This window comes from Rhineura floridana, chromosome 5 (genome assembly GCF_030035675.1).
Source record: "Rhineura floridana isolate rRhiFlo1 chromosome 5, rRhiFlo1.hap2, whole genome shotgun sequence".
Taxonomy (NCBI): domain Eukaryota; kingdom Metazoa; phylum Chordata; class Lepidosauria; order Squamata; family Rhineuridae; genus Rhineura; species Rhineura floridana.
Window position 1 is genome coordinate 97,865,390 of NC_084484.1, and position 26,449 is coordinate 97,891,838.

General features: G+C 39.0%; 1 protein-coding gene and 1 long non-coding RNA gene across 7 annotated transcripts in view; one reads left to right on the top strand and one right to left on the bottom strand.

Annotated features, from left to right (window-relative positions):
* Window positions 1-1,393: 1,393 nt before the first annotated feature.
* Window positions 1,394-6,136, bottom strand: LOC133385168 (uncharacterized). Its single transcript, XR_009762801.1, has 2 exons — window positions 6,049-6,136; window positions 1,394-5,609 (listed from the first exon to the last, which is right to left on the bottom strand). It is a non-coding gene; the product is annotated as an uncharacterized LOC133385168 (long non-coding RNA).
* Window positions 6,137-6,146: 10 nt separating this feature from the next.
* Window positions 6,147-26,449, top strand: part of BRWD1 (bromodomain and WD repeat domain containing 1) — a 76,953-nt gene continuing 56,650 nt past the window's right edge. For 2 of the 6 annotated variants that reach the window (XM_061627663.1, XM_061627661.1), the window contains exons 1-17: window positions 6,147-6,446; window positions 6,666-6,724; window positions 6,873-6,902; window positions 7,100-7,159; window positions 10,203-10,353; window positions 12,053-12,151; window positions 13,000-13,160; window positions 14,003-14,224; window positions 15,272-15,372; window positions 15,684-15,754; window positions 17,624-17,724; window positions 18,943-18,983; window positions 21,178-21,276; window positions 23,959-24,109; window positions 24,240-24,374; window positions 24,930-25,058; window positions 26,184-26,409. In XM_061627663.1, the coding sequence (XP_061483647.1) occupies window positions 6,290-6,446; window positions 6,666-6,724; window positions 6,873-6,902; window positions 7,100-7,159; window positions 10,203-10,353; window positions 12,053-12,151; window positions 13,000-13,160; window positions 14,003-14,224; window positions 15,272-15,372; window positions 15,684-15,754; window positions 17,624-17,724; window positions 18,943-18,983; window positions 21,178-21,276; window positions 23,959-24,109; window positions 24,240-24,374; window positions 24,930-25,058; window positions 26,184-26,409 (1,993 nt within the window). In that variant the 5' untranslated portion in view covers window positions 6,147-6,289. The remainder of the gene's footprint in view (window positions 6,447-6,665; window positions 6,725-6,872; window positions 6,903-7,099; window positions 7,160-10,202; window positions 10,354-12,052; window positions 12,152-12,999; window positions 13,161-14,002; window positions 14,225-15,271; window positions 15,373-15,683; window positions 15,755-17,623; window positions 17,725-18,942; window positions 18,984-21,177; window positions 21,277-23,958; window positions 24,110-24,239; window positions 24,375-24,929; window positions 25,059-26,183; window positions 26,410-26,449) is intronic. The other 4 variants (XM_061627659.1, XM_061627660.1, XM_061627664.1 and 1 more) reach the window with 3 other exon arrangements.

Consider the following 26,449-nt stretch of genomic DNA (forward strand, 5'->3'; position numbering starts at 1 on the left):
TTGTTGGTTGCATGACGGTTTCTTGCCTAATCGTGGTAAAAAGAGAACTTGCACACTAGGAAGTGTGGCTGCAATTGCTGTTGTCCCCAAGCTACTGCCTGTGAAGGTAGACCAAATCATGTGCATTTTGTTTGTCAACTATTATTCACTGGAACTGGGTTGGCTGTCAAAGGGCTGTGGCTGCCCTTGTTGAGTGCCCTGGCCTCTTCCTTTGGCTGCTTCACAAAAAGAGGATTTTGTTAGGTACTTGAGCCATAGACCTAAGAATATGTGCATGCTCTTCACTGGCATCCTGACAACATATCTATGTAGATACCGTGTTGTGTGGGCTTCTCTTCTTCCTCTTTGGGTGTTGTGCTCCAAAACACTGTTTTGGAAGTAGACCTGAACACCTCCTGGATAGATGCTTGAGGACTAGCACTAGCTGGGCTATTGCTGGTTGTGCCACTAGGCTTTATGGATTGGGATGATGTGGCATCATTTTGTATGTTGAGTGTGTGGCGATGCAGGATGGGTGCTAGAAGTGTTTTCCCCGTCTGAGTTCATTGGTTTCCTCCACGGATGAGTGATATGCTGGTTTCGGCACAGTCCCTGTTTAGTGGATTGTTTCCAGCAATGCTGGGGTGTATCTGCTCTTTTTATACTGTTGGGCAGGGGTTCCTGTGTTGCACATTTTCTCCTCTCCTCCCAGTCTGAGTGGGTATATGATAAAATATCCACTCTGCCAGTATAACAACAGCATTACTCCACCCCCTCAGCATAACTAAAGAATGGGATTGCTCTGTTCACTATTCAAGCAGTAGGACAGCTACCATTATCTTCAGACAATTTGCAAATATCATTTGTATCCCTCATCTCTGGCACTGTTTGGTGAAAACCAAGGGACACATTATGATACTGTCTTGCATTTGTTTATTTATTTAAAATTTACATGCTGCCTTTCCAAATAAAAAATTCTTCAAAGCAGTTTACATATAAAATAATACATCAATTGTACCAGGATAAGCCCCTCACTGCAACTCCCAAAGTACACTTCAAATAAATTATATGAAACATAGTTTATTAATAACCAACAGTAAAAGATCCCAGAGCTGAATAATGTTGCTCCATATAAGCTACAACCCTCCCTGCCACTGGACAGCTGTTATAGTTCTCCCTTGCAAATAAGTCCACATAAGTTACTTGCCCACAAAAGTTTTTATTAATGCTCCTACACATACAGTGACTGATTGATTATATCTTTATTTACTTAATTTATGAATTGCTTTCTATGAAGCATCCTGAATTAGTTTCATAATTTATTTATTTATTTAAAATATTTCTATCCCGCCCTTCTACTCCACAATGGGGCACTCAGGGCAGCTTAGAATAAAATCACACATACATAATAAAATTATACAGAATATTTTATTTATTTTATTTATTAAATTTATTAGTCGCCCATCTGGCTGGTTGTCCAGCCACTCTGGGCGAAGCACAACATAAAAACATATAGTTCACATTAGAGCCTTAAAATTCCAACAATAACACTAAATAAAAACACAAGACAAAACAGTAAGTTAAAATACATAAAATACAATTATTTAAAATACATAAAATACAATAAGCATATATATATATATATAACACAAACTGAGAAACCTACATGTACACATATGAGTACATATATGGGGAAACAATAGTAAAACCACAAGATAAAATTAAAAATAGAAAACGTAGAGACAGTGTGAGACTCGCCTGTCAGACCCACTCAAAGGCTCTCTGGAACAAGATAGTTTTTATGAGTTTCCAGAAAACCAACAGGGAGGGAACAGAACAGAATTCTTGAGGCAGTGAATTCCAAAGCCTGGGAGCCACAACTGAAAAAGGCTCTCTTGCATGTGCCTGTCAGTCTAACATCTTTAATTCCAGGCACGCAGAGGAGACCAGAGGCAGATGATCTTCAATCCAGGGCAGGAGCATATGGGTGCAAACGGTCCTTAAGATACACTGATCCAAGGCTGTTTAGGGCTTTAAAGGTCAATACCAGCACTTTGAATTGGGCCTGGAAACAAATTGGGAGCCAGTGGAATTGGTAAAGCACAGGGGTAATATGCTCCCTGTGCTGTGCTCCAGCTAACATTCTGGCTGCAGCATTTTGAACCAACTGTAGTTTCTGAACTATTTTCAAAGGCAGCCCTACATAGAGTGCGTTACAGTAGTCAAGCCTCGATTTCACCAAAGCATGTGTCACTGTGGCCAAGTCAACGGCTTCCAGGAAAGGACACAGCTGGTAGACCATTTTAAGATGGCCAAAAGCACTCCTAGCTACCACAGCCACCTGAGATTCAAGCAGCAGGGCAGGATCCAAGAGAATTCCCAAACTGTGAACCTGCTCCTTCAAGGAAAGTGCAACCCCATTCAGAATAGGTTGCAACCCTATCCCTGGCACAGTTTTCCCCTTGGCCAGCAACACTTCCATCTTATCTGGATTAAGTTTCAGTTTGTTTGCCCACATCCAGCCTTTCACAGCCTACAGGCACCAGTTTAGGATGAGCACTCCCTCCCTGCAGTCAGAAGGTAAGGAGAGATAGAGTTGAGTGTCATCAGCATATTGATGAGATTGTACTCCAAATCTCCAGATGACCTCTCCCAGCGGTTTCATATAGATGTTGAAAAGCATGGGAGACAGAATGGAACCCTGTAGGACACCAAAGACCAGGAGAACGAGCAGTAGTCTCCCATCACTACTTTCTGGGTCCTGCCAATCAATAAAGTATGACAATAAAAACATCCACAATAAAACATATATGAAGCCATTCAATGTATTAAAACTATTTCAATTCCAGTGCAAATGCTGACTGAGATAAAAATAACACAGGCAGCTTGTTGAAAGAGAAAGGTTTTCAATAGGCATTGAAAAGTCAATAGAGATGGTGCAGCCTGATATGTAATGGAAGTTCCAATGGGCAGATGTCACCACACCACAGGCCTCATTCATTGTAACACATTTTTGAGCAACCGAAAAGATGACATGTGGACATCACCAAATGGTCAATATAGGAATCAAATTGATTATATAATTGGTGGCAGAAGATGGAGAAGTTCCATACTTTCTGCAAAAACAAGACCAGGAGCAGACTGTGGTACTAGCTCATGAACTGGTCATATCGAAAATCAGAGTAAAGCTGAAGACAACCAACAAAGCAATCATAATACCAAAATACAATTTTAATAACATCCCAGAAGAATATAAAGATCAAATAAGGAACAAGTTTGAGGCTTTAAACTTAGTTGACAGAGAACCAGAAGAACTATGGAATGAAGTCAGAGACGTTATCAGGGAAGAATGCAAAAAGACAATACCTCTAGTTAAAGAGAAAGACCTCAATGGATGACTGAAGAAACTCTTAAAAGGGTTAAACAGAGAAGGAAAGCAAAAGAAGATAGAAACACAGACAGAACCCTAAGCAACAATATGACTAGTACGTAGGGACAAAGAGAACTATTACAATATTATAGAAATAGAAGAGGACAACAAAAAGGATAGAACAAGAGCCCTATTCCAAAAGATTAGAGAAATGAAAGGGAAATTTAAATCAAGAGTAGGGATGTTGAATAATTGACAGGTGAACACACTGACTGGCCAAGATGAAATAAAAGGAAGATGGAAGCAATACACTGAAGAACTCTATAAAAGAGATGCCAGGATGACAGATTCATTCATGGAGGAACTGTATGATGAAGAACCAGGAACTTTAGAATGTGAGGTGAAAGCTGCTCTTAAAATACTTGGAAGAAACAAATCACCAGGAACAGATGGCATACCACTAGAGTGGCTACAAGCTACTGAGACTTGAAGGCACATAACAACAACAGCCTCTATTTTCTGATTGTGTGTAATCAAATTAGTAAGTTAAAATACCTACAAAGGGTCCCTGGATGCAAGAAATTCTTTTATGACTCACCAGCTGCACTGAATATGAAATCTTTGTAAACCACCTGTTAATTACATTAATTGGTCTAGCACCACAAGTTGTATTTGGGTTAATTACCAATCTCTTTTTCACCTCTTAATTACTGGTAATAACAGATTCTTTAACTTAGATTATTTTACGTACATATTGTGAGACATTGTTAGTATGGAACAGGTTGCGCTTTCCTTCATTGTTGTTTACTTTTTGATGTCAGGTCTAGAAGTACCTTTTTGCACAGGCCTTTGCAGCTTGGAGAATGAGGTCAGTATTGAAGTATCGTTGCTATTTCTAATTGTTGTTGATTCAGTTTAATTTATGGTCTAGTAATGTTTATGTATTCCATGATTTAATGTATTGAACTAGATGTAATCCACACTGGGTCTGCATGATTAAAAATGTAAATGCACATAAATAAAATAATCCTGAAAGAGAAACCTTCTTATTTAAAGAATTGTCCCTTCCTGGTTGCACTTATTACCATTGGCCAGTGAGTAGCTATATATGAGACTTTTTTAGGCAGTTACCTTCAACATTCTAACTGAATGCTTCTCTATGGTGTCAGATACAGGTTAGGCTTAAAGCTAATAAACCTGATACAAGGGATCCTATTTGGCCTAGGGACACATTTCAAAATCTTAGAAACTTACAGGCACCACAAAATACCAATTCCAAAGGGAAAAAAATGATGCTCATAATCTGCAAAGAGACAAAACACCTACAACCCCTAAAACAAATGAAATACAGACAAAAAAACCCCAGACAGCACCCCCAAACAGGCAACCCCCTCAAAAACCTCAATTAAAATAATTGGAGAGATAGGAGGCCTTAGCAGGCGCTAGTGTGTGTGTTGGAGGCTACTACAGTGCCTATGGGCATCATGTTGGGGACCCTGGATCTAGAACACAGCTGATGCCCTTCCACAAGAGCTAGGACCTAGCACTATAGATGTCACCACTGGCTTGAGTGGTGCTTACCATCTGTCCCCATAATTAAGGCTGCAATCCTATGCCTGCTTACTATGTGATTTACTAGGAAGACTTATTGAACAGAGAGGGGCTTACTTTGAGGAAAGTATATAGGATCATACTATACCGAGATTTTTTTTTTTAAAAAAAACCCCCACCAGCATAGGGTTTTAAGGAATAAATTAGGCACAACTGCATTTCAGCTAAGGAGGAAATGTACCCCAAGAACTAGGGTCAGTGGAATTTTATTTGAAGGCCAGAACGTCAATCCCACAACTTGTGCCCTCTTCACGCATTTCCATGAAATACAACAGATGTTCCTTATCTGGTTTTAAAATGTTTATAAGTTGCCTTGAATAGAAAGCTCACAAATGTTTCAAATGCGGTTGCAATCCTATGCATGCTTGAGAAGCCCCGCGGGATTTCGTGGCAGAGTAAACCTACAATGATGGTATCTTGCATTAAACCGAGGCACACCCAAAACTCTAAAAAATGCAATTTATATGGGGAAGCTTGGCAATTCTTCTAGAAAACAGCAGCCTGTCCTTCGCATATTTTTATTCATCCGCATTCTCCTCTTCGCGTATTGAATGCTACAAGCCTAGGCACTTACCTGGGAGTAAGCCCTATTCAGCACAGGGCGACTTCCCCGTAAACCTGCCTACTCATTTTCGGCTGGACGGCTGACCTAGCAAAGCGAGGGGTAAAGAGATCACTGTCGCGAACGAGAAGAGCAAACCTAGAGGATTCCCTTTTCTGGTAATCTGTATAAATATTGTGTCTTACACATAATGGGACTTACTTCCGAGGAAGTATGAATAGGAACGTACTGCATGAGGCACATACTCATTTCTTTCAGCCGTAATAAAACAGGAGACTCGCTAGAATTCCTCCCGGTTCCAGTTTCCACAAAAGCCTGTTCGTAAACTATTAACGCCGAAAACGACCACCTTCTTCCGCCCTCGGCCCTCATAGTCTTTCCACACAATGTCTATCTATGCCAGGGAGGGGGGGTAATCTTACTACACGATGCTGCGTTTGTGGAATTTCATGACTTTTTAAAAAAAAGGAAATTGGAGTGCAGCTATCACACTTGATCTAAAGGGACTATTTTTGTTCCTTCGTACCTATTACCCTCGTACCTATTACCCTCCGCTCTACTCCGCCTTTTTTCGGCGCTACTGAAGACGTCAGAGCCGTCCGAGGTCTCTAGGCAGCAATGGCAGCGAGTCTGAAAGTTATTAATGTAGAACCCCGGCGCTAGGGTGCCGCGCTGATATACGTGCGCGCTCCCGCCCGCCGGACCTCACCGTCCCTTGCTCCTACGTACAAATAGAGCGAAGGGGGAGGGGAAGTGTTGATAGGATTATGCCGAGCCAGGCCTGGGCTGCCTCTACGCCAGACAGAGCCCTGAGTCCTGATCTTGTTCCGGCAACGGTGGCCGCTGCGGATATGGCCGAATCCTTGCCGGTCTCCAATTCTCCTTTGGGCGCCGGCAGCGTTTCTTTGCCGCTGATTGAATCAGGTAATACAAAGCTTGAGTGCCGTTTATGAGGAGATGACGGGGGAATTCAGTGAGTCGGGCGAGACGAGCGCTCGGAGCTCTCTGCGGCTCCGCCGCCATCTTACTGATCCCGATTATGAAATGCAGTCACCTAAGGGGATCCCCCAACCCCTCCCCGCTGTCCCCATCCCCCAACATAGCCCAGCTTCGAATTCATCTCTTTTTCTCTTCCTCTTGTAGAACTATACTTCCTTATAGCTCGGTTCTTGACTACCGGGCCTTGCAGGAGAACAGCAGAGGTGAGTTCTTCTGAATCTGCACCCTACATCCTCCGCCCCCCACCCGTGAAGGGCTTCATAGCGCCCCCCTCACTTTGGTCAGAAGTGGTGCTTTTTTTTCTTCTCAAAATCTCCACCCATTCCAAGTATCCTATTCTTTTCTGTACAGGTGCTGGTACAAGAACTGGAAGAGCACCAGGTCTGTGTGACTCTTCCTACATTTTTTGAAACTTGACTGTTTATGCCAATTTTAACCCACCCTTTCTCGTTTTATCTTAATACCTGTCTCTTAGGGACAGAAACTCTTGTCATCTGTGCAAGCGCTCAAACGCCTTTCTTTTCTAACCGGTTCTCTTCTCTTCATCTCTCTTCCCTCCCTTCTCTTTTCAATTTTAGTTACTTCCTAAAAGATTGGATTGGCAAGGAAACGAGCATTGCAGAAGTTATGAAGACTTGGTGAGACTAATTTTGTTGTAAAAAAAATCCACGAGGTTTGGTTTGTATAGAAAATCCTAACTGTTTGTTTTTTTAACCAAATTATGTTTTTCATTCTTGCCTGCTTGCTGTTTAAAGGCTGTGTTATTTGCTAGAAAGTTTTTATTGTGCTAGTCAACAGAAGCCATGAATGGGACTCTGCAAACAGAGGATGTTGTCATCACACTGAGGAGGCGGGGTGTGGGAGTGTGTCATCCGTGCTTGTTAGGATGAAGCAGTCTTTTATTTCTTGGTTTCTACAGAAGATTTGTTAAGCAGCTCTAGTCTTCACAGTGTTTTCTTGCTAGTTATCCCAAAATATGTTTTTCTTCAGAAGAGCTTTGCTTCCACTGGAGGCTTGGGTTGTTTAATAGCTTCAAATTTACATGGAACAAGTTGGGTCAGGTTTTAAATAAATGTTCTGAAGATTTGGTATATATTTTATGGATGCTTGTTAGTCTCTTCACAACAAATCTTGTGAACTCTGAAGGTTGTGGGGAAAGGAGGAGGGCTTGGTGTTGTAACTGCTTTGTTCTTCAGCATTTCTCATCCTCCTTCCTCCAGATGTTGCAGTTTGTTAAAACTTAAATTGCTTTAAATATTATTATACAGCCCAGTCCTAAATGCATTTTAAAGTACCATTGATTATAATGGACTTTCCTTCATTTAATATATTTAGGTTTAGGATAGCATTTATGCCCTGGGATTCACACTGGATTCATTCTTAAGCTATGAGAGGATATAATTGAGAAAAATGCCATCAGAATTTAAAGGGTGAGGGCAGTATTCCTTAAGCTTTATGGGATTTCCAAGTAGAAGTGCATAGGATGAGCTGCCTGATTTCAGTCTTATGTATGCTTACTTGGGAGTTAGTGTCGCTGAACTAGGTGGGACTTGTGTCTGAATAACAATGCATAGGATTGGGTTTTAAGTAATTGTACTACCTGGAAATATTGTATTAGAATCTTGATCCTTTAAATCTGTTGCCACATTTCCCTCTAACAAGATTGGAAAATCCCTGCTTTAACATAATTTGTTACATTACATGATGCAGTAACCATTTTTCTCCTGCAAGAGCAGCTAAATCTAAGCCTAAGGACTGGATATTTACCATTGTGAAGTGTTGTAATTATTTTAAAGCTTACTTTGCTTAAAAAAAAGTATTTGCTTGGCCACCTTATGTTGGGTACAAAAAGCAGATGATAACTGTACTTTACACACTTGAGAAAAATGAAAAAAGTTTTAATATACTTTAAATACTAAGAAAGTTATGTTGCTGCTACAATGTAGTGGATGTTTGCAAATATATCAAATGGTTACTTATAAGGAAATTTGAGTAAATGGGATGTCCAGAGAAGTGCTTAGGACTAGAATCCAAGATTCAACATCATGATTTTTCTGATGTAACTAGTTTGAGAGAATAATTCATTCTATTGTTTAGCTGGAACATCTTATAAAATGTATTATATGTAACTTGGATATACTGAATTGGTTCCATTCTTTATTAACTTCAGTAATAACTTCAGTTTCATGTAAGATGAAAAATGGAAGGGTTTACAGTCTAAATAACATACATATAAGAAAAGTGGAAGGAAAAAGCAAGGCTTAGTTAACATGGTTCTGGTTGGTGTGTCACATGAAACCACAGTTAAAAAGGACTGGTTTAATGTTTACGCTCAGCATCTGGTGCACACTGCTAAATCATGGGCATGTAGCTCATCCCCTGTCATTGCCAGAAAACAGGCCTTGCCTGACTCAGGATGGTTTCAGTGTAGTATAGTTTCAACTTTGATCTCTGAAAAAAATGTTGTAGATACTTGTAAAATTTCATGAGAAAGAAAAGCTCAAATGCATTGCTTGGTTGTGAATATTTGAATTTATGGTTGTGAATACTTGGTTTGATCCAGTGTGATGTAGTGGTTAGAGTGTTGGACTGGGACATGGGAGACCAGGATTCAAGTCTTTGTTGAGCCATGAAGCTTGTTGGGTGACCTTGGGCCACTCAGTCTCTCACCCTAACCTGCCTCACAGGGTTGTTGTGAATATAAAAGTGGGATAATGACATAATATATAATAACAATAGTAATAATGATAGTAATGTCATAATTTAACTCTAAGAGTCCTTTGAGAAGCATGGTCAAGCTTCCTTACATGTTGAATATTTTGACATTTGCTTGGTATACCATGCATTTTTTAGGAATGCAATGATTTTTTTCAAGGTAACAAAACATTGCTTGTGTTCAGTTGCTAGCAAAGAAGTGTTCTGCAGTGTAATCCTATATATGCAAGTCCAGCTTACTCCCTTGTAGGTATGCTTGACAACAGCCTTGGAACATAAAACAAACTCTTGATTACTGCAGCAGGTATTGGTGCTTAGGACTGGGGAGTTAAATGTCCAATGGTATTGATGGTAAAAGACAGCTTGGGGACATCTAAATGAATGGAAAGAAAGCTTTCAGGTTAATAGAATGGAAATTGAACTTCTAATTGTAGTATAATGCAAAGACACTAGTGTTCTGCTTGTTTGCTCTTGAATTTAGAATGTTTCCAAGACTGTTTATAACAATATAGTAATAATAAAACAGTAAACAACAACAAATAAAAACTGGAATAAAAAAGCAGCATTAAAATGATTTAGTCAGAAATTAAAAGCATATCCCTTTGCCATACAGCATCAAAGAAAGCACTAGAGAACAGTATTTAAATAGGGTGTCACAACCAAGAAGGCCCCCTCTTCAGGTTGTGAATACACCTAGAGAGAGATAACCTTGTTGCTTAGGATTGTGATTTTCTGTGACAGTGAAATGAGGCCAAATTTGTTCCTTGTAGGATTATTACTGTTTCAGTTGAAGCAAACTGTTGGCATTCCTTTGAAGATGTAAAATGCATTCTGAGGAGAATATTAGATGCTTGCTATAAGGATGGGTGCACATGTAGTAAAATACTTTAAAAAAAATATTTAGCTTACATAAATAATATGAGTTAGGTTATATTAACTTGAATTTTAATTCTACTTGTGTGTTAGGTCTTATCTAACAAACATGTGGCTCCTGATCACTTGCTGCAAATTTGCAAGCGGATTGGCCCTATACTGGATAAAGAGATTCCACCCAGCATTCCGAGAGTGAACTCATTATTGGGTGCAGGCAAGCAGTCCTTACTGCGAACAGCTAAAGGTATTTTGTGACTTTTTGTATGTCATAATGTGTTAAATTCCAGCTTAAGGATATATGAACTTTACATTTGAAAAATACATACTTGAGCTTCCCAAACTAGGATGTAGTATTTAATATATACTGTCAGCACTAATCCATCTTAGAGCTCTTCCTGTTACACACATAGTGGTTTTCTGTATACTGGTTTAGAAGTTTGTTCTAGGGCTTCAAAAGACAATCTTATATAGAACATGAGAGCCATCTGCCATAAACACTGAAATTTCTAAGTAAGACCTCTCCTCTCCCCCTACCTTTCCTGGCTGCTGCACCGGGAGTACAACAGTAGTTGCAATAATAACTGTTCTGTATGAGAAAAATCTGAGATGAAAATGTACCTGGGCTGAGAAGGCAGTGGAGTGAAGCTGTCCTCTTTCAGATGATTACCAAGTATCTGTTAAGAGCTAGAGCTGTCTCTTAATCACAACTGGGGGCAAGGCTCATATTTGCATATTCTCCACTTCTGCCCATATCCATGGTTTGGTGTTGGGTTTCCACCAACTATTACAGCATTTTGAAGCCATTGTGGAGAGAGCATGTGATCATATGGCCTTCCTAAACTAGTATTATGTATGCATTGGCTCTGTTAATATCCCACCCCCTTAAACATATTTATCACCTGGTCGAGGAAGAAATTCATGGAACAGCTTCAGTTTGTCATGGTCCTCCTTTGTCAGAGGGCTGTCCTCTTCATTTGCAATTCATTAGATTATTTTTAAGACAGGGTGACTTTATTTAAATTGATTTACAATTAACAATTTAAAAAGCTTATTTAAATCCAATTTCTAATTAGTACTTTGATTACCTTGCCAATTAAAATGTGCTAACGTGCAACTAAACAAAATGTTTACACTTCCTTCCAGTGTTGTTGCTTTGTGTTTCACCTATGTTCCTCTCCCTAAATTGCACAATTCATTTCTTACCCAATTTTCTTTTTTGCACAAGAACACATAGTAGCTAAGCTAACAAAACTCCTGCTTATTTCAGCTCATTTGTGCATGTTGGTTGTATCTCTAGAGGCAACTAATGGCTAAGAGCTTCCCAGAAGCAAGAACTTGTAGTTTACTAGGCAGTCTATTTTCATAAGATAAAGAGCAAATCCGCTTGTTTATAGGGATTAAATATTTATAATTGGAGAACTGAGCAAACTTCAGAGTTCTCATAGGTAAAGAGCATAAAAATAGGAATATGCAAAATCAGCTAAGCGGGCACAGTGAAAGATCCTTCTTGTAATAATTAAGTTAGCATCTCCTGGAAACAGGGCTGGATCTTGGGGTTTGTAAAAACCTGCAATCCAACAGTAAAATCCTTGACAACAATACAATATGTGACACATGTCATAACCATAATGCTTGATATCAAAAGAGTTTTCCAATAAGCCCAGGAGCTCTTAATGTTTTTGATAGGCAGCCATTGATTTGAGTTTTAAGAGACTATAAGTGTAGGTGTATCATCCTTCTAATTTAACTAGGCTATTTTTTAAAAGGAAATTTTAATATATAAGACTCTCTTAAAATTCAAACCAAGAGATGTGTGAATCAGTTTTTTATCCACCCTGTTTTGAGTTAATACCCTTGATGCATCAGCTGGAGTATTTCTTTTCTGGAGAGTAATGTCCTACAAGCATAAGTACTTTTGCATACAACTGAAACTTACTTTGCAGATTGCAGAAATACAGTATGGAAGGGCTCAGTCATTGCTGCTCTTCATAGAGGAAGACCCCCTGAAATGCCTGTTAATTGTGGTAAACCACCAAATCTTGGTAAGTTTATCTTTGACTTGTTAATGTACTGTGTCCTCACTGTTTTGCCACTTCTGTTTCCTTTATTCTGTACTGTCTGCCCTGCCCCAGTAGGGCCAAGAAAACTGAAAAGGTAATATAAGGAAATGCTTCCTAGCATGGGAGATGGAAACAAGCTACTACTACATGTTTACAACAATTACTATATATTTAAATATTATATAGTTGATTTTCGGTATGCCAAACTTTGCAAACAAAGAAGACAAAGTAAAATAACAGGAAACATAATTCCTACAGCAAGCTACATTTTGTGTACTTCCATCCAATTTTCTATCCTTTTCCTAGTTGTTCTTCACTTCAAAACCTGAACCCACCATTAGTAAATAATTCTGCTTCATTTTGCTTGCAAAACCAGCGCCTCCCTTTTCTTGCTGTATGTGTAGAATATTTGTCTCCTGCTGCAGTACCAAATAGTCATTTGAGATGGAAACTTTGTCATGTTCATGGTAGACTGCATCCCTCTGCCAAGTTAATGCCTCTGAAACATTAACACTCTGCAAGGGAAGGTGAAACATCGGTAGGGGTTGCTGGAAAAAGTGAATAAGGCAATGGTTTATTTTGTCACTGTATTATTAATGATGCACTATTGGCCATTTTTAATTGTACCACAGTACAGGTAAAGAAATAAGTAGGTCATCCCTGCAGATGATCTTCGCCACCAAGAATGAAGAAAAGATGGTGGATAAACTTTCAGGAATATATTTAGTTAAAGATCTATGAAAGGAGGATATTTGTTATAGGGATATAGCTCAGTATGATTACTTTTTGAAAAATCCTTACTGCATATCTAACTTTTATTTTTCTTCTAGTGGAAGTAAATTATGCAAAGCAGTTGACTGGATGTACAAGACCCAGTTCTTTATTCCCAGGAAACATGTATCAGCATATAAAGATGCACAGAAGAATACTTGGTCATCTCTCTGCAGTTTACTGTGTGGCATTTGATAGGACTGGACACCGGATATTCACTGTGAGTTGCTGTGCATTCTGGAATTTTGCCTAGTGTAGGGAAAAGTGACTGTAGCTGAATCACCCTCTATTAATAATGTATTTTACCGGAATGAGAGGTAAAGAACTATTTCTATGGCAATTGTTTTGTTTACTGCATTTTGATGTCTCTTTGAGAGTGATCACAATTTAGGTTTTATCTCTCTAAAATAGATTAGATTTGTATGTCTTTTGCTGAATTTATATTTCATGTGGAATGGTTTTATACATCTTATAACTGTTTTACCTATTTTATAACTGTATTTTCTATTGCTGTAACCTGCCCTGGGACCTCATGGTGAAGGGTGGGTAAGAACCCTTATAAAATAAATTATATAATATTCATACCCATACACAAAATACCTCTTTTTGGTGGAAAATAAATGCTGTCTTAAAGTGGTTTTGCTCTTGAGTTCTAAGCTGGAAAAAAAGATAAGAGGCTTAATGTAAAGAATGGGACTTGGAATAATTGTGTTCATTACTGTGCACACAAACATAGTAATTTTAGTGTGTTCTGTCACACAACAGCATATTTGTCTACTTTTCAGTAAAGCAGCATGGTAAACATTATGAATGATAAACGCATAGAAAAGCTGTGCTATACCAAACATTATTCTCTCTCTTGCTCACTCATTCTTTGTTTTAGCTAGACAGATTCTATAGATGATCAGCAGTATTGGTTCTGATTTATCTCAACTGCATTTTAGAATTGTTGATACTTGTGTTTGTGGCTCTTAATGTTCTATACGAACCTGTTTGTAAGCTACCTTGAGGGACTTACCTAGTCAACCTTTTAATTTCAAATATATTTTTTTTCCTCCTTAGGGGTCAGATGACTGTTTGGTAAAGATTTGGTCCACACATAATGGCCGGTTACTTGCTACACTGAGAGGCCACTCAGCAGAGATATCTGATATGGCTGTGAACTATGAAAACACAATGATTGCTGCTGGTAGTTGTGATAAAATTATCAGAGTCTGGTGCCTCAGAACATGTGCTCCAATTGCTGTTCTGCAAGGACACACAGGATCAATTACATCTTTGCAGGTAAGTTTCTAGTTAGCTGATCATTTATGTACTAGATATTTGGTAATGTGTGTTGTAAAAATATTTCTTAAAACTTGAAACTTTTCTACTACACTTTGGATACTAATTTATAAGTTTTCTATAAAATAAGACAAAGGCTTTTTCTTCCACTGTCAAATTCTGGATGACTTTGTAAAGGATCTGTATTTTGTTTTGTCTGTCTTCAAATTTAATTAAACACATTTACAAGTATGAAGACAAATACAGCTGAGTGGAATTATTTCTTTTTGTGCAAATTCATCACTTCTTGTAGAGTTTGGTACTAGTTTGGTACTTTACTCAAATATTAGTCTGCTCATAGATACAAGGACAGGAAAATATGGTATAGTTAATGAATAAGTGAAGTAGCTTCTTACTCTTACATTTGTTGGCACAGTGGCAGTACATGTATTTTTCCAGCTGTATACCACATGTAACTGGTTTGTCCACAACTCCCAGCTCTTTGTGTGTATACAGTAGCAATAACACAATTGTTACCACTTGATGTGTAAAGAAGTCCTCAATAGAGGTTGCTAATACAAGACTGTCCAGTGTGAAGCCTATATAGTCAGTTCCTACGGTACAATATTCAGTGGCTCGTCTTGTACCACATCCCATTACCATAGTTTCATTTTTGTTTAATTTTGTATTCTAATATTTTGCTAATGAGTTTTGTTTAATTTCATTGTTCAGCATAACACTGTCATATTCTTGGAGTATAAGATTAGTATTGTATAAATTACTCGTGATATATATGTTTATTAATGCCAAACAAATATATATAATGGAAGAATGTGACTGGTTCTCAGTTTTACCTAAAGTGAGGTTTGACCATTTGATGTTTAATAAAATCACTTGATACTAATTGGATAAAAAAAGTTCTATATTACTTTTGAATATTTATAGGAGAATGCAAAGTAAATTTGACTTTGAAACTAAAAGTAAAGTTTGGACAGAGACTGAAGTTCAGTGTGGTCACCCTGTTTCTTTTAAGATGCACAGTAACTCATGATTGGTTTTCACTTACAGTTTAGCCCGTTGGTCAAAGACTCCATGCGATACATGGCTTCTACAGGTGTAGATGGAACAATTTGCTTCTGGCAATGGGATACCATTTCTATGAAATTCAAGTATGTAACCATCTTGCTATATATCCCTTTTTTATTCTTGTGATGAAAAGTAGTCTTTATCTGGCAGATTTTCTGTGTTGCAACATAGAAAATAAAGTGCAAGCCTCAAAACAGATACAGTAATAGTGTATTGAGAGCCTTACTATTGCAAAGTAAGCAGAAGAAAGATGAAACTGCAGCTTTTCTGTAACAGAGATGCATGACGAAATTTAAAGCAAGAGTATTTGTTATATTTTCTAAACTAAAGATATTAATGGAAGTCATTGTGTTATTCTGGTTATGTATTCAAACAACGTTTTTTGTCTCTAAAGTAACCGGCCACTGAAATTCACAGAAAAACCTAGACCTGGAGTTCAAATGCTTTGTTCTTCATTTAGTGTTGGTAAGTGTATGTAGTACTGACACAGAATATCCTCTCTTCTGTTGGGGAACCCTAAAGATCTGTTTTACTTTTGGTAAGGCGTATAATGCTTTCCATACCTTTTTCTTAGTCTTTAGCTTTCTAGTCACTTTACAGTCATCCAGTTTTTGAGACTTCTGTCTCAAATAATCTGTGCCTCCTTTGTGTTTAGATGTGACATGATTGTTCAGTTCAGGTGTCAAGTTTCCCAATCCTCAAACCATGTTTTGAAGGTTGCAAATGTGCCATCGGTTTTTATGCTATCTTCTGCGTTGCATCTGAATCTGATTTGGCATGTTCTTCATCAAATCATGGTTAGCTCAGATTTGAATGTAAAGACAAACTATAGAAGGGGAGATCTGTACATGAGAGGAGAGTATGTGGGCCTGTAGCATGTTCCTGATTACTAAACCATATTTTGAAGCTCTCATAACATGATGGTTCAATTTAAACGTCATATTTCCAACTAAAGAGAAAAGGTATATAGATTTACAGTAGAAGCTGCCATTACTGGATGTGTAGAACGTGTGGTACAATCTGTTTAAACCCTTAGAATTTTTTAATTGAGCTGACCAAGGAGACAATATCTATGCAGAAATTTTCAGTGTTATGCTACTACCACATTTTAATTATCTTGTAGTAGTTATTAGTTGCAATAAACCAGTACTACACACTGGCCTGGTTTGCATGTCACACTAAGCCAAACGATGGGGTAATGCAAATGAATCAGGATGCATGCTCTGGAAGAAGAAATAATAGCCACTTTGTTCCTCTTTGACTGTTTTGCTGCTGTGCCTTGTTGAGTTAAGCCATAGTTTGGGTTAGCATGTTGTCCAAACCTGGGCTCATGGTTTAATGCTCTTGAGACTAACCATGAGCCATAGGACAAACCTTGGTTACACCTTGTGGTTAGTCTGGAAAGAACACAAGTCCAGGTTTAGACAACACACCAAGCCAAACTATGGGTTAAGTCAGCACAGTGCAGCAGCAAAACGGACAGTAAGGAGTGAAATGGCTGTGATGTTCTCACCTGGATACTTCACGCTTGTGTGTCTGTGTTGAGGTATGGTGTGGCTTAGCATGATAAGCGAACCTGGTGACTTGGTAATATATTGCAAAGAGTTGGGTCAGTAGTAATAAGTAAAATCAGCAGGGATGTTATGAACTTGAGAAAGTTACCATCTTAAGAATGCAATCCTGTACACTCTTGACAATGTTTCATTGAACTCAGAAGGTTGTAATGTGGTCTAGACAAATACCTCTTTTTTGTGTTGTGAAGAATAGAAAAACTTTATTCCAAAACAGTATGATTCAGGTATCTATTTAAGATTTTTAAAAAATATAGTAATACTTTACCTTCACTATTGATGAGAGAACCAATGTGGCCCAGTTCATGGAGAATGGGATTTGGGCATGGAAGACCAGGGTTAACATTTCTATCATTATTTTGCATGCTAGCTTTCAGCCTCGATTCAGATCTCTTCTTACTTTTATAGAGATGGTAACATACCTCCTTAAGATATTATAGATACAAACGAACATCAAACAGTATTGCACTTTCAACATTAGAAGCGTTATCATTGAAGCAGAATACCTTTTCTGTTAAAGATCAGTGGCTGTGTTCATCTTCACTTATGGATGCAAAGAGAAGTTTGTCTACTAATAAATAGAACAATGCTACAATGTAATATGTAGTCATCTCATATTCATTCCAGAAATAATGGGTTGGGTCCAGACTAAATTAGTTGAACTTGTTGTGTTGATTTAAAAGTGATTTCAGTGCAACTAACCTAGTTTGGATGCAATCCATATTTGCTATCTGTCAACATTCTAAACTGCTTACATTTTCAGGTGGGATGTTCTTAGCAACTGGAAGTACTGATCATATTATCAGAATGTATTATTTTGGTTCTGAAATACCTGAAAAAATTGCACAGCTGCAGAGCCATGCAGTAAGTAACACAGTGTCAAATTTAGAAGAACTCTTTTGAAGTATAATTATATGTTCATTTTTTAACATTGATAGAAGTTGTTTTAACATCTGCCTGATACAAATTTGGGTATTGACTTTAAAGTCCAGGTTAATACAGAAATAGGGAACAAATTTATTTATATATTACATTTATACCCGCCTTCCTTTCCATGATAGAAACCCAAGGTGGCTTACATATGGTTCCGAGGTGGTCTCCCATCCAGGCAGTGACCAGACCTGACCTTGCTTAGCGTCAGCAGGGAGCTGGCCTTATGTGCCTTCAAACCATAGACTGGGATTATACTGCTAGCAGATTATGTCTGTTAAGGTTTTGTGTGACCTTAAAAACCTTCATCCTACCACAGGAGCCAACTTTAGACAATAAAATTCTCAGCTTTATAAGCCAAGAAATACACAAGCTTCATGCACCTATGTGCCGGGGGGGGGGGAAGCCAGGAAGCCACCATTAACCATAGTTTCCCATTATGTCTGAACAAGGAAACAATGGATAACTGCTTCTAAATAATGCAGGATAAGGAAGCCATATTTTAAAGTTGGAATTTTGTGTAATCATAGAAGCACCATTTCCAAAAATATATTTACTATTTACTTTGTTAAGTATTCTGTAAATATTTATACATCATACTTTTTAAATATATATATTTACAAAATAGGTACAGTAGGGCCCCACTCACATGGCAGGTTAGGTTCCAGACCCCTGCTGAAAAGCAAAAACCACCGAAAAGCAGATTAGCTGTAGAGTGGGGGTCTGGAACCTAACCCACTGATCGTGCCGGAGGAGGAGATAAGCTGTAGCGCGGGGATCTGATCGCCCTGGAGGAGGAGAAGATCAGCTGTAGTGCAGGGGTCTGATTGCACAGGAAGAGAAGATCAGCTATAGTGCACTACAGCTGATCTTCCTCTTCCGGCTCAATCAGCTGGAACATGGGGAGCTCCAGAAGCGGGGCTTTACTGTATACCTCTTGGGATGGGGCACATAATTCATTAAAACAGGTTCAGGGTCCTCCTTGTGTTGCTGAACTACAACTCCCACCAGCCCCGGCCATTGGTCTCTACTATATGCAGATAGTCTTGTATCTTTAAAATTAATCACTCTTTGCACAAAACAGGAGTGGACCAACTTAAACATTTGATTGGTATTGTTTTCATTCTATTTTAACATCTTTCTTTCTTGCAGGACAAAGTTGATAGCATTCAATTTTCTAATAATGATGACAGGTATGTTTATAAAAACTCATTGAAAACTCAGTAAACTGGAGGGCCTTAAGAAAATTTGGCATTACCGTAATACACACTTGTAATACATTTTTAAAGTTTTTTTAAAATGTTTTTAAAGTTCTTAAAGAAATGTTTTGTTTTAATATGTTTTAAGGATGTTTTGTTTTAATATATTTTAAAGTCTATTTTTATAATGTTTTAGAGTGTTTTTAGTGCTTTTGTTTGCCACTCTGGGCTTCTACTGGAAGGACAACATATAAATCAAATAAATAATAAAAAATATGGAAAAACAGTTTAGACTAGTAGTATGGGACAGTATTAACTTAGCTATATACTTAGTGAAGGGATGGTGAACCTGTGGGGTAACTCCCACCAGCCCAGCCAGCATGGCCAATGGTCAGGAATAATGGAGGGCTATAGGTTTCCCATCTTCATTATAGTGTACACTTACGTGAAGACTAGTGTCGAATTTTTAGTTCACATCTTCAGTACTGGTGCATAAGAAAATTCCTTATGATTATGTTGGTGTCGCTCAAATTCCTGTTATCTTCACCAAATTGAAGGATCCTCCTATTCCTTCACTGCAAGGACCAGTTTTTACACTATAATTCTCCAGGAATTCTGTACTTCCAAGTCTTTTGGGGAGCTTTGTGGCATCTTTTGTTAATAATTATCTGGCTAACTGCTTTAAATACTGAATCTTATTCTGGTCATATTTGCCTTGTAGGAGAACTATTTTGGTTGGGAGTGGAAGAGCATGTCTTTGGTGTCATTCACACAAGATAAATTGCTTTTAGTGTAAGACAGTTGGGGAACCTGTGGCCCTCCAAGTTCTGGGCTCCAACACCCATCAACCCTGACCATTGGCCGTGAGGCTAAGGCTGATGGGCATTGTAACCCACAAGATCTGAAGGGCCATAGTTCCCCATCCCCAGTTCAGGAAATAGTATATGCATGCAGTATTGTGATGAACATATGTATTAGATTGGTCTAGAAAAACATTAGATGTGCAGGTCTACAACTCCACAGAAATGCACTGTTTGTCCTTTAGTGTAGGGATGGGGAACATCAAGCTTGGGGGCTGAATGCAGTCCTCCAGGGCTCTCTATCTGGCCCTTGGTACTCTCCCGAGGCCACACCTTCACCAGCCCTGCTTTGTACTTTTCTTGAGTCGTCTTGCTTGGCATGTGTCCTTGAACTCTGGTAATGCCCCTTGCTTTCCTGGTTGGAGGATAGAGAAGAGTGTGTGAGTAAATAAACATTTGTTATTCTATCTATTTTTCTAATGGCCCTGCCCATCGCTACCATGCCCCCCCCAAAGGTTGCCTAGAAGGAAAGGTTGCCCTCAGGTTGAAAATGTTTTCCCTTGATTTAGTGGCTGTCATGATGGAATAATGCTGTGGTTTGAGAGAAACCACCTTTAAGGAGACTATAGATTGTTGTACATATGCTTTAGTACATTTTGATATAACACAAGCCCCTACTGTTTCAGTATTTGATCAGAGAGGAGTTGGGTGCAATTGTATGGTAAGTCACAAACAACAGAAATGTATGAATGACTAAAGGACCAAGATGGGGAGTGTAAGCCCACCACTTCCCTCAAACACCATCACTTCCCTCAATTCTTTGCCTTTGTCTGCAATAACATGTGAACTAGGTGCTGTTCCATGATGACACCCATGCAAAGGCCTCACTCAGGAGATTGTTTTTGTTTGGGAGATGGGGAAATTATATGAGTGAGGTGGGTTTGTTTTTTTGGGGGGGTGGCTCTCTGTTTCTGTACAGCTTGAGAGCTGCCACTGCTAACCTAGGAACTAGGATGGAAAAAACCAAGAAGGTGGTGGAGAAACATCACAGATTAGAAAGACCATACATTGATTTGGGTAATAGTTGGAGTTATGTACGTTTTGTCATAATACAACACTCCTCTAGTCTAAGGTGTGGTGGGTAGTTATTGATTCATTAGTGTTAAGGCTTGTGAATCTTCTCATTGCTGAACTGATCTTTTCTATGTGCTTGGGAAGTCTGTTTGAATTTGTTTGGAGGCAGCCTTTAGAGGAGGATGTTCTGCAGTCGCACTACTTTTGTATAGCAGTGTGCATATTTTAAGAACTTCTTAAAGGAGTCTCTTAAATATCTGAACACTATGCTTATCTTTTGTATGTCACATAGTATCTTTTAAACTTATGCCAAGGTTCATAAGTGGTAGCAGAGATGGAACAGCCCGAATCTGGCGATTCCAGCAAGCTGAGTGGAAAAGCATTTTGTTGGACATGGCTGACAAGTTATCTGGGTAAGTGTGGTGTATTTTATATGTGTGGGGTGTTGGTAGTAAGTGACTATGACATTTACTACATTGTGGTGGTGTGTAGTTACCTTTTGAGGACTGTAGTCAAATGAGAGACCCTATGTGGTGTGGGAATATTAAGCTTGTTTTAATTAGAAAATAGTGATGATCTTGTATGTTTAGCTGTTCCAGTGGTAAAGTGGTACATTTTTAAGTGCAAGAATTAATAAGAGCCCCTGTCGCCATGCCCCAAGGTGAGGCCAAAGCAGCAGCAACTGTGTTGATCCATATATCTGCCTTTTGGGTCTCTGTGTAGCCCGAATTACTAGGCAAATTGGGATTTGGGACATGTTCTCTCATTTCTGAGTTGGATCATGCCATTAACAAGGCATCTTGAGACAAATCAGGGACTTGCTAAACCTCTGAGTTGCTCAGTAGTTGCCCCAAAAATGCACGACTATTTCTTCTGAGAAATGAACAAGCGAAATATCCCAGAGCTTCAGAGAGGAGAGGTGGAGATGTGGGTTTGCTGAACAAGTTTAGTTCTTAATCGCTGTGAATTATTTTCCTGTGGTAGGGCAATCACAGTGATTTGGGGGAGGGATTAAAATTTTTTCACGTGGATCTATGCCTTCCTCTATGCAAGTCAGTGAGGAGACTTCCATTGTATCCATAAAAATCTACCCCTACCAGTGACCCTTGGGATAAAGGGATCTTTGCTTTGGGGTGTGTATGATATTTTCCCACCCCAGTCTTGCCTTGGACATCTATGGTATTTTTCCACCACCCCCTTCCTCTGTGCAAGTCAGTGGAGAGATTGCTGTCTCCCAGGGACAAAAGGCTATATCCCCAAAAATCGGGGGGGGGGAGAGAATAATGTATTTGCTGGTGTGTGTGTAATATTTTTCCAAGCCTTTCCTACCGACTGATGCTCTTTGTTTCCATCATCATTCCACACCCTGCATGATTCCTGTTGTATCCACTTCAAAACAGTAAAACATGCTATTGCAGAAGAACCACTGGAGCTATTGTTCTGAAATTTGGCAGGCTTCATTCCCTCAGAAGAGGTGACCAATGTCTACAAGCTGCATTCTATTCTGGCAGTAAATGAAAGTTAGACTTGGTTTAAAATTCATGCTATAAAGGTGCCCAGCACGAAATCCTGGATTTACTGCCTGCAATTTGTCAGGTTTAATCCACTTTGAAGGGGCTGCTAGGCCTCCAAATGTCATCCACTCCTGTGAGAAGGAAAGAAGAAAGTTACAACCATTTTAGGTTCCCCATTATAGTGAATGGTGTGTGTGAGAGGTTGAAAAGTGGTTGCCAGGACTGTCAGATCATTTCTAATGTGTTGCCAGCCCCTTGACCAAATTTACTGGTGGCAATGGTGATGGTTCTGGCACTTTTGCTAGTGCTGAAGAGGCTTTCATGGTGGCAGTGCTGCTGAACAATTCACTACCATTGAGATTAGATCAGAACACTCTGAAAACAGGAAGGACCACTCCAATGCTTGTGAAACATTGGATTACTCTGATCTGCTCTCATTAGAGGCAGATAGGTTGTTCAGTGATGTTGCTGTTCTCTGGAGCACCTCCACCTGCTGTCAGTGGCTATGAAGCAGTGGGGATGGGTGGGGTGATCTGTATTAGCTGTGGGTGTCACCTTTGTGTGAATAGTGGTCATATCTGCCACTGGCATCCAGCCCTTGGGCTGCAAAACGTTAGTTGCCCTTGCACCAAAAAATAGCAGCACATGGCATGTCTATTTTAGTAGGATTAGAAGATTGCAATCCTGTGCATAGTTTTTGGACTAAACTCCTTTGAACTCACTGGTGATTACTTTTGACTGAATCGGTTCAAAGAAGTGTTAGAGAGCAATCCAATTTATGAGTATCTGGCAGGAGGAGGCCTGGCAGACGAGGAGCCAGCGGGAAACACCCTATTTTCAGGGCTACCACTGGCTTCTGCCAGATCTCCCTCTGCTGGGCTGGCAGTACACAGTGGATCCATAGCAGTGCTGGCAGGGTCCTGGTGGCGCCGCGGCTCAGCCAGGATGGGGGAGGGCTTCTGCGAGCAGAGCCCAGCAGTGCCAGGAGCCTATCTACTCAACCAGGGGTCTGCCTCATCCAACTCCCCCCAGCCCAGTGCAAAGTCAAGTTGGATTGCGCCCTAGTGTGAGGTAGGAACCTGTCAAAAAAAGGGACGAACAATCCAGCTTCTGCTTGATTATTTTCTTCATTCTTCGACATCCTTTATGTTAATCTGACACAAACAAGCTCGAAAGATCCATTATTGCCCCATTCACTTTCCAGAGCAAGGAGTGTCTGTCAATTTTCTGGAGCATCAGGATAACGGAGGTCATCACTCGTGCTCTGGAAAAAAAAAGTCCAGGAGTTGAGTCTCCTGTGTGTACCCTCTGCTACACCTCCAGGATACTTGTAGCAAAATTGATAAATGTTTGTTTTGTTCTTTTCTATAAAGAAATTCCTAATATAATATGGCATTTGCATTTTAGCAGGCTTAAATTAAATTTCACTTGAATAGTTTGTTACATTTCCAGATTAGTAATTCTAGATTCAATTTTTATTTGACAAATGAATTAAAGTTTTATCTCCATTTTGGTAGACTTTTAAATGTTTTTTAAAACAAAATTTTAAAGTACTGAAATGGTTTACTTTATTTGAAATAGTGATTCGTGTTCAGAAGAAGACAGATTTATGAAGCCCAAAGTGACCATGATAGCTTGGAGTCAAAATGATAAATTGGTAGTTACTGCTGTGAACAATCATCTGCTGAAAGTGTGGAATTCTTATACTGGGCAGCTGCTTCATGATCTCACGGTATGCAATTAAGAGTGGTATTTTATATAAAAAATAGTTCAAATATTTTTATCTTAAATATCACCCCATTGTATTCAATGGGATTCCAGTTATCTTAAAAACTAATGTTTATCTACTTCTCTTCAAAAAGGGACATGTAGATGAAGTGTTTGTTGTGGAACCCCACCCATTTGATTCAAGAATAATGTTGTCTGCAGGCCATGATGGGAATATCTTTATATGGGATATAACAAAAGGCATTCAAATGAAACATTATTTTAACATAGTAAGTGCTTACTTTCAAATTATTTATCTTCCATCAGTGTGTGTTCTCTTTTTTCCTTTGTGTTAAGTATTTATCCACTTATTTAAACAATTATGGTTATATAAAAGCTACCTAACTTATTTTTTCCTACAAAGCAGTGGGTTGTATTCAAGGATGGTCCTACTCAGGGTAGACCCATTGAAATTAATAGACATGTCTAACTTAGATTCATTAATTTCAATGAGTGTACTCTGAGGACTTGAAGACAACCCAGTGAATTTAAAAGGCCTTATTTGTACAGCACTTAATTTAAACTTTGGCCTTTCGTTGTCTGCTGTCAAAAGCCTCTCTAGTGTCACCGTTGCTTCTAGTCCTCCAGTTGATGTTGTATTTTCTAGAGATATTTGTGTGTACAAATTTATAAAATTAAGACCTTAATATATGCTAACACGGGACTGCAGTAAGAGGCGGGTGTTAGTATTATGGAAAGGGACACATTCTCCCATGAAACATTTGTCAGCTGACTGCTTAAAGAATTAGCAGGATACTTTTTAAGCTCCCTTTGTTGTGATTCAGATTGAAGGACAAGGACATGGTGCTGTGTTTGATTGCAAGTTTTCTTCAGATGGACAACATTTTGCCTGTACAGATTCTCATGGACATCTCTTGATATTTGACTTTGGTTGTAACAAACCTTATGAAAAGGTATTCTTTCAGTCTTTTTTCAATTAGCATTACCAGTAAAATTAATGGTGTTAATAAATGTATTTAATATTCAACATTTACTACTTCAGACCTTGTCTCCTGCTTCATGTGTATAGTGTAGACCTTCAGGCTTTAAGGCGAGTGTGGACATAAATCTGTTTGTTGGGAGTGTGGATGAGGTTGAGTACTCCTTTCTCCTCTTGCACACCTGGCTTGAGATTGGTCTGCCTGGTCTCTTATATCAGTTTCCAAAGTAGGAAGCTCTGCATTTAAGTGCTGCCTGCAATTCTAGTTTATAGACAATGAATAAAACACAGGTCACTGGTTTGGCTATCATTAGAAACTGTGGTTTCTAATTAAAATCCATTTTTAATCTGAGCACATGAGGGGAGAGAAGGGGACAAGAGATTGCTCAAGCTTATTTATTCATGTTCCGACAAACCACAGTGTGTTGCAACTGCAGAGTTACATTTGAACCTGATCTCAGTCAATTAAAGCTTCAGTTGATACATCAGTGGGGATGAATCTTACTCAAAGGTACTGAAACTGAAGGGCATGCTAATTTTTTTAAAAAGCCATTTTGACTTTCAGTTTACATACAAAACTGCTAACACTCCAACTTCTCAGTTATGTATTGGCCCAAAACTAAACCTAGAATAGTCCTACATGTTGACTTAGATTCTGCAGTGTGATACAAAATAGTCACCCTAACTGTTCAAAATATGTGGTCCCAGGTGATACTCAGAATATTATGCTCTATAGGCAATTTTGTTAGTGAAATAATGTTGCCTCTCATTGAGTTGAGTGAACAGAAGGTACTACCAAAACAACAGACTGAAGTAAGAGGTGCACCCCTGCTAGGTGCTAGAAAGCATTAGTTTGGGAGACAAATTCTTGAGTAAGTTGTTCTTGCTCAATGAGAATAAGACTGGCACTGAGGAAGACCAATGTGGTCAACACACTGGCTTTTCCTCATAAAACAAATTATAGTTTTATTGGTTTCAAGCACCAGCTTGAAAGCTGTCTTATCCTTCATACTTCTGGTTCTGTATTTAGTTTGCTATAACATTATTGTGTTTTCCCCCCTTTCAACGTTGATTATATGTAAGCTTCATTTCTTTCTAGATTCCTGATCAGATGTTCTTCCACACTGACTACCGACCACTGATTCGAGATTCTAACAATTATGTCCTAGATGAGCAGACACAACAGGCTCCTCACCTCATGCCCCCACCATTCTTAGTAGATGTGGATGGAAACCCTCATCCAACAAAATACCAGCGGTTGGTACCAGGAAGAGAGAATTGTGCAGATGAGCATCTGATTCCTCAGCTGGGATATGTAGCAACAAGTATGTATAGCAATTTTCCACCTCTAACCTTAAAATCATG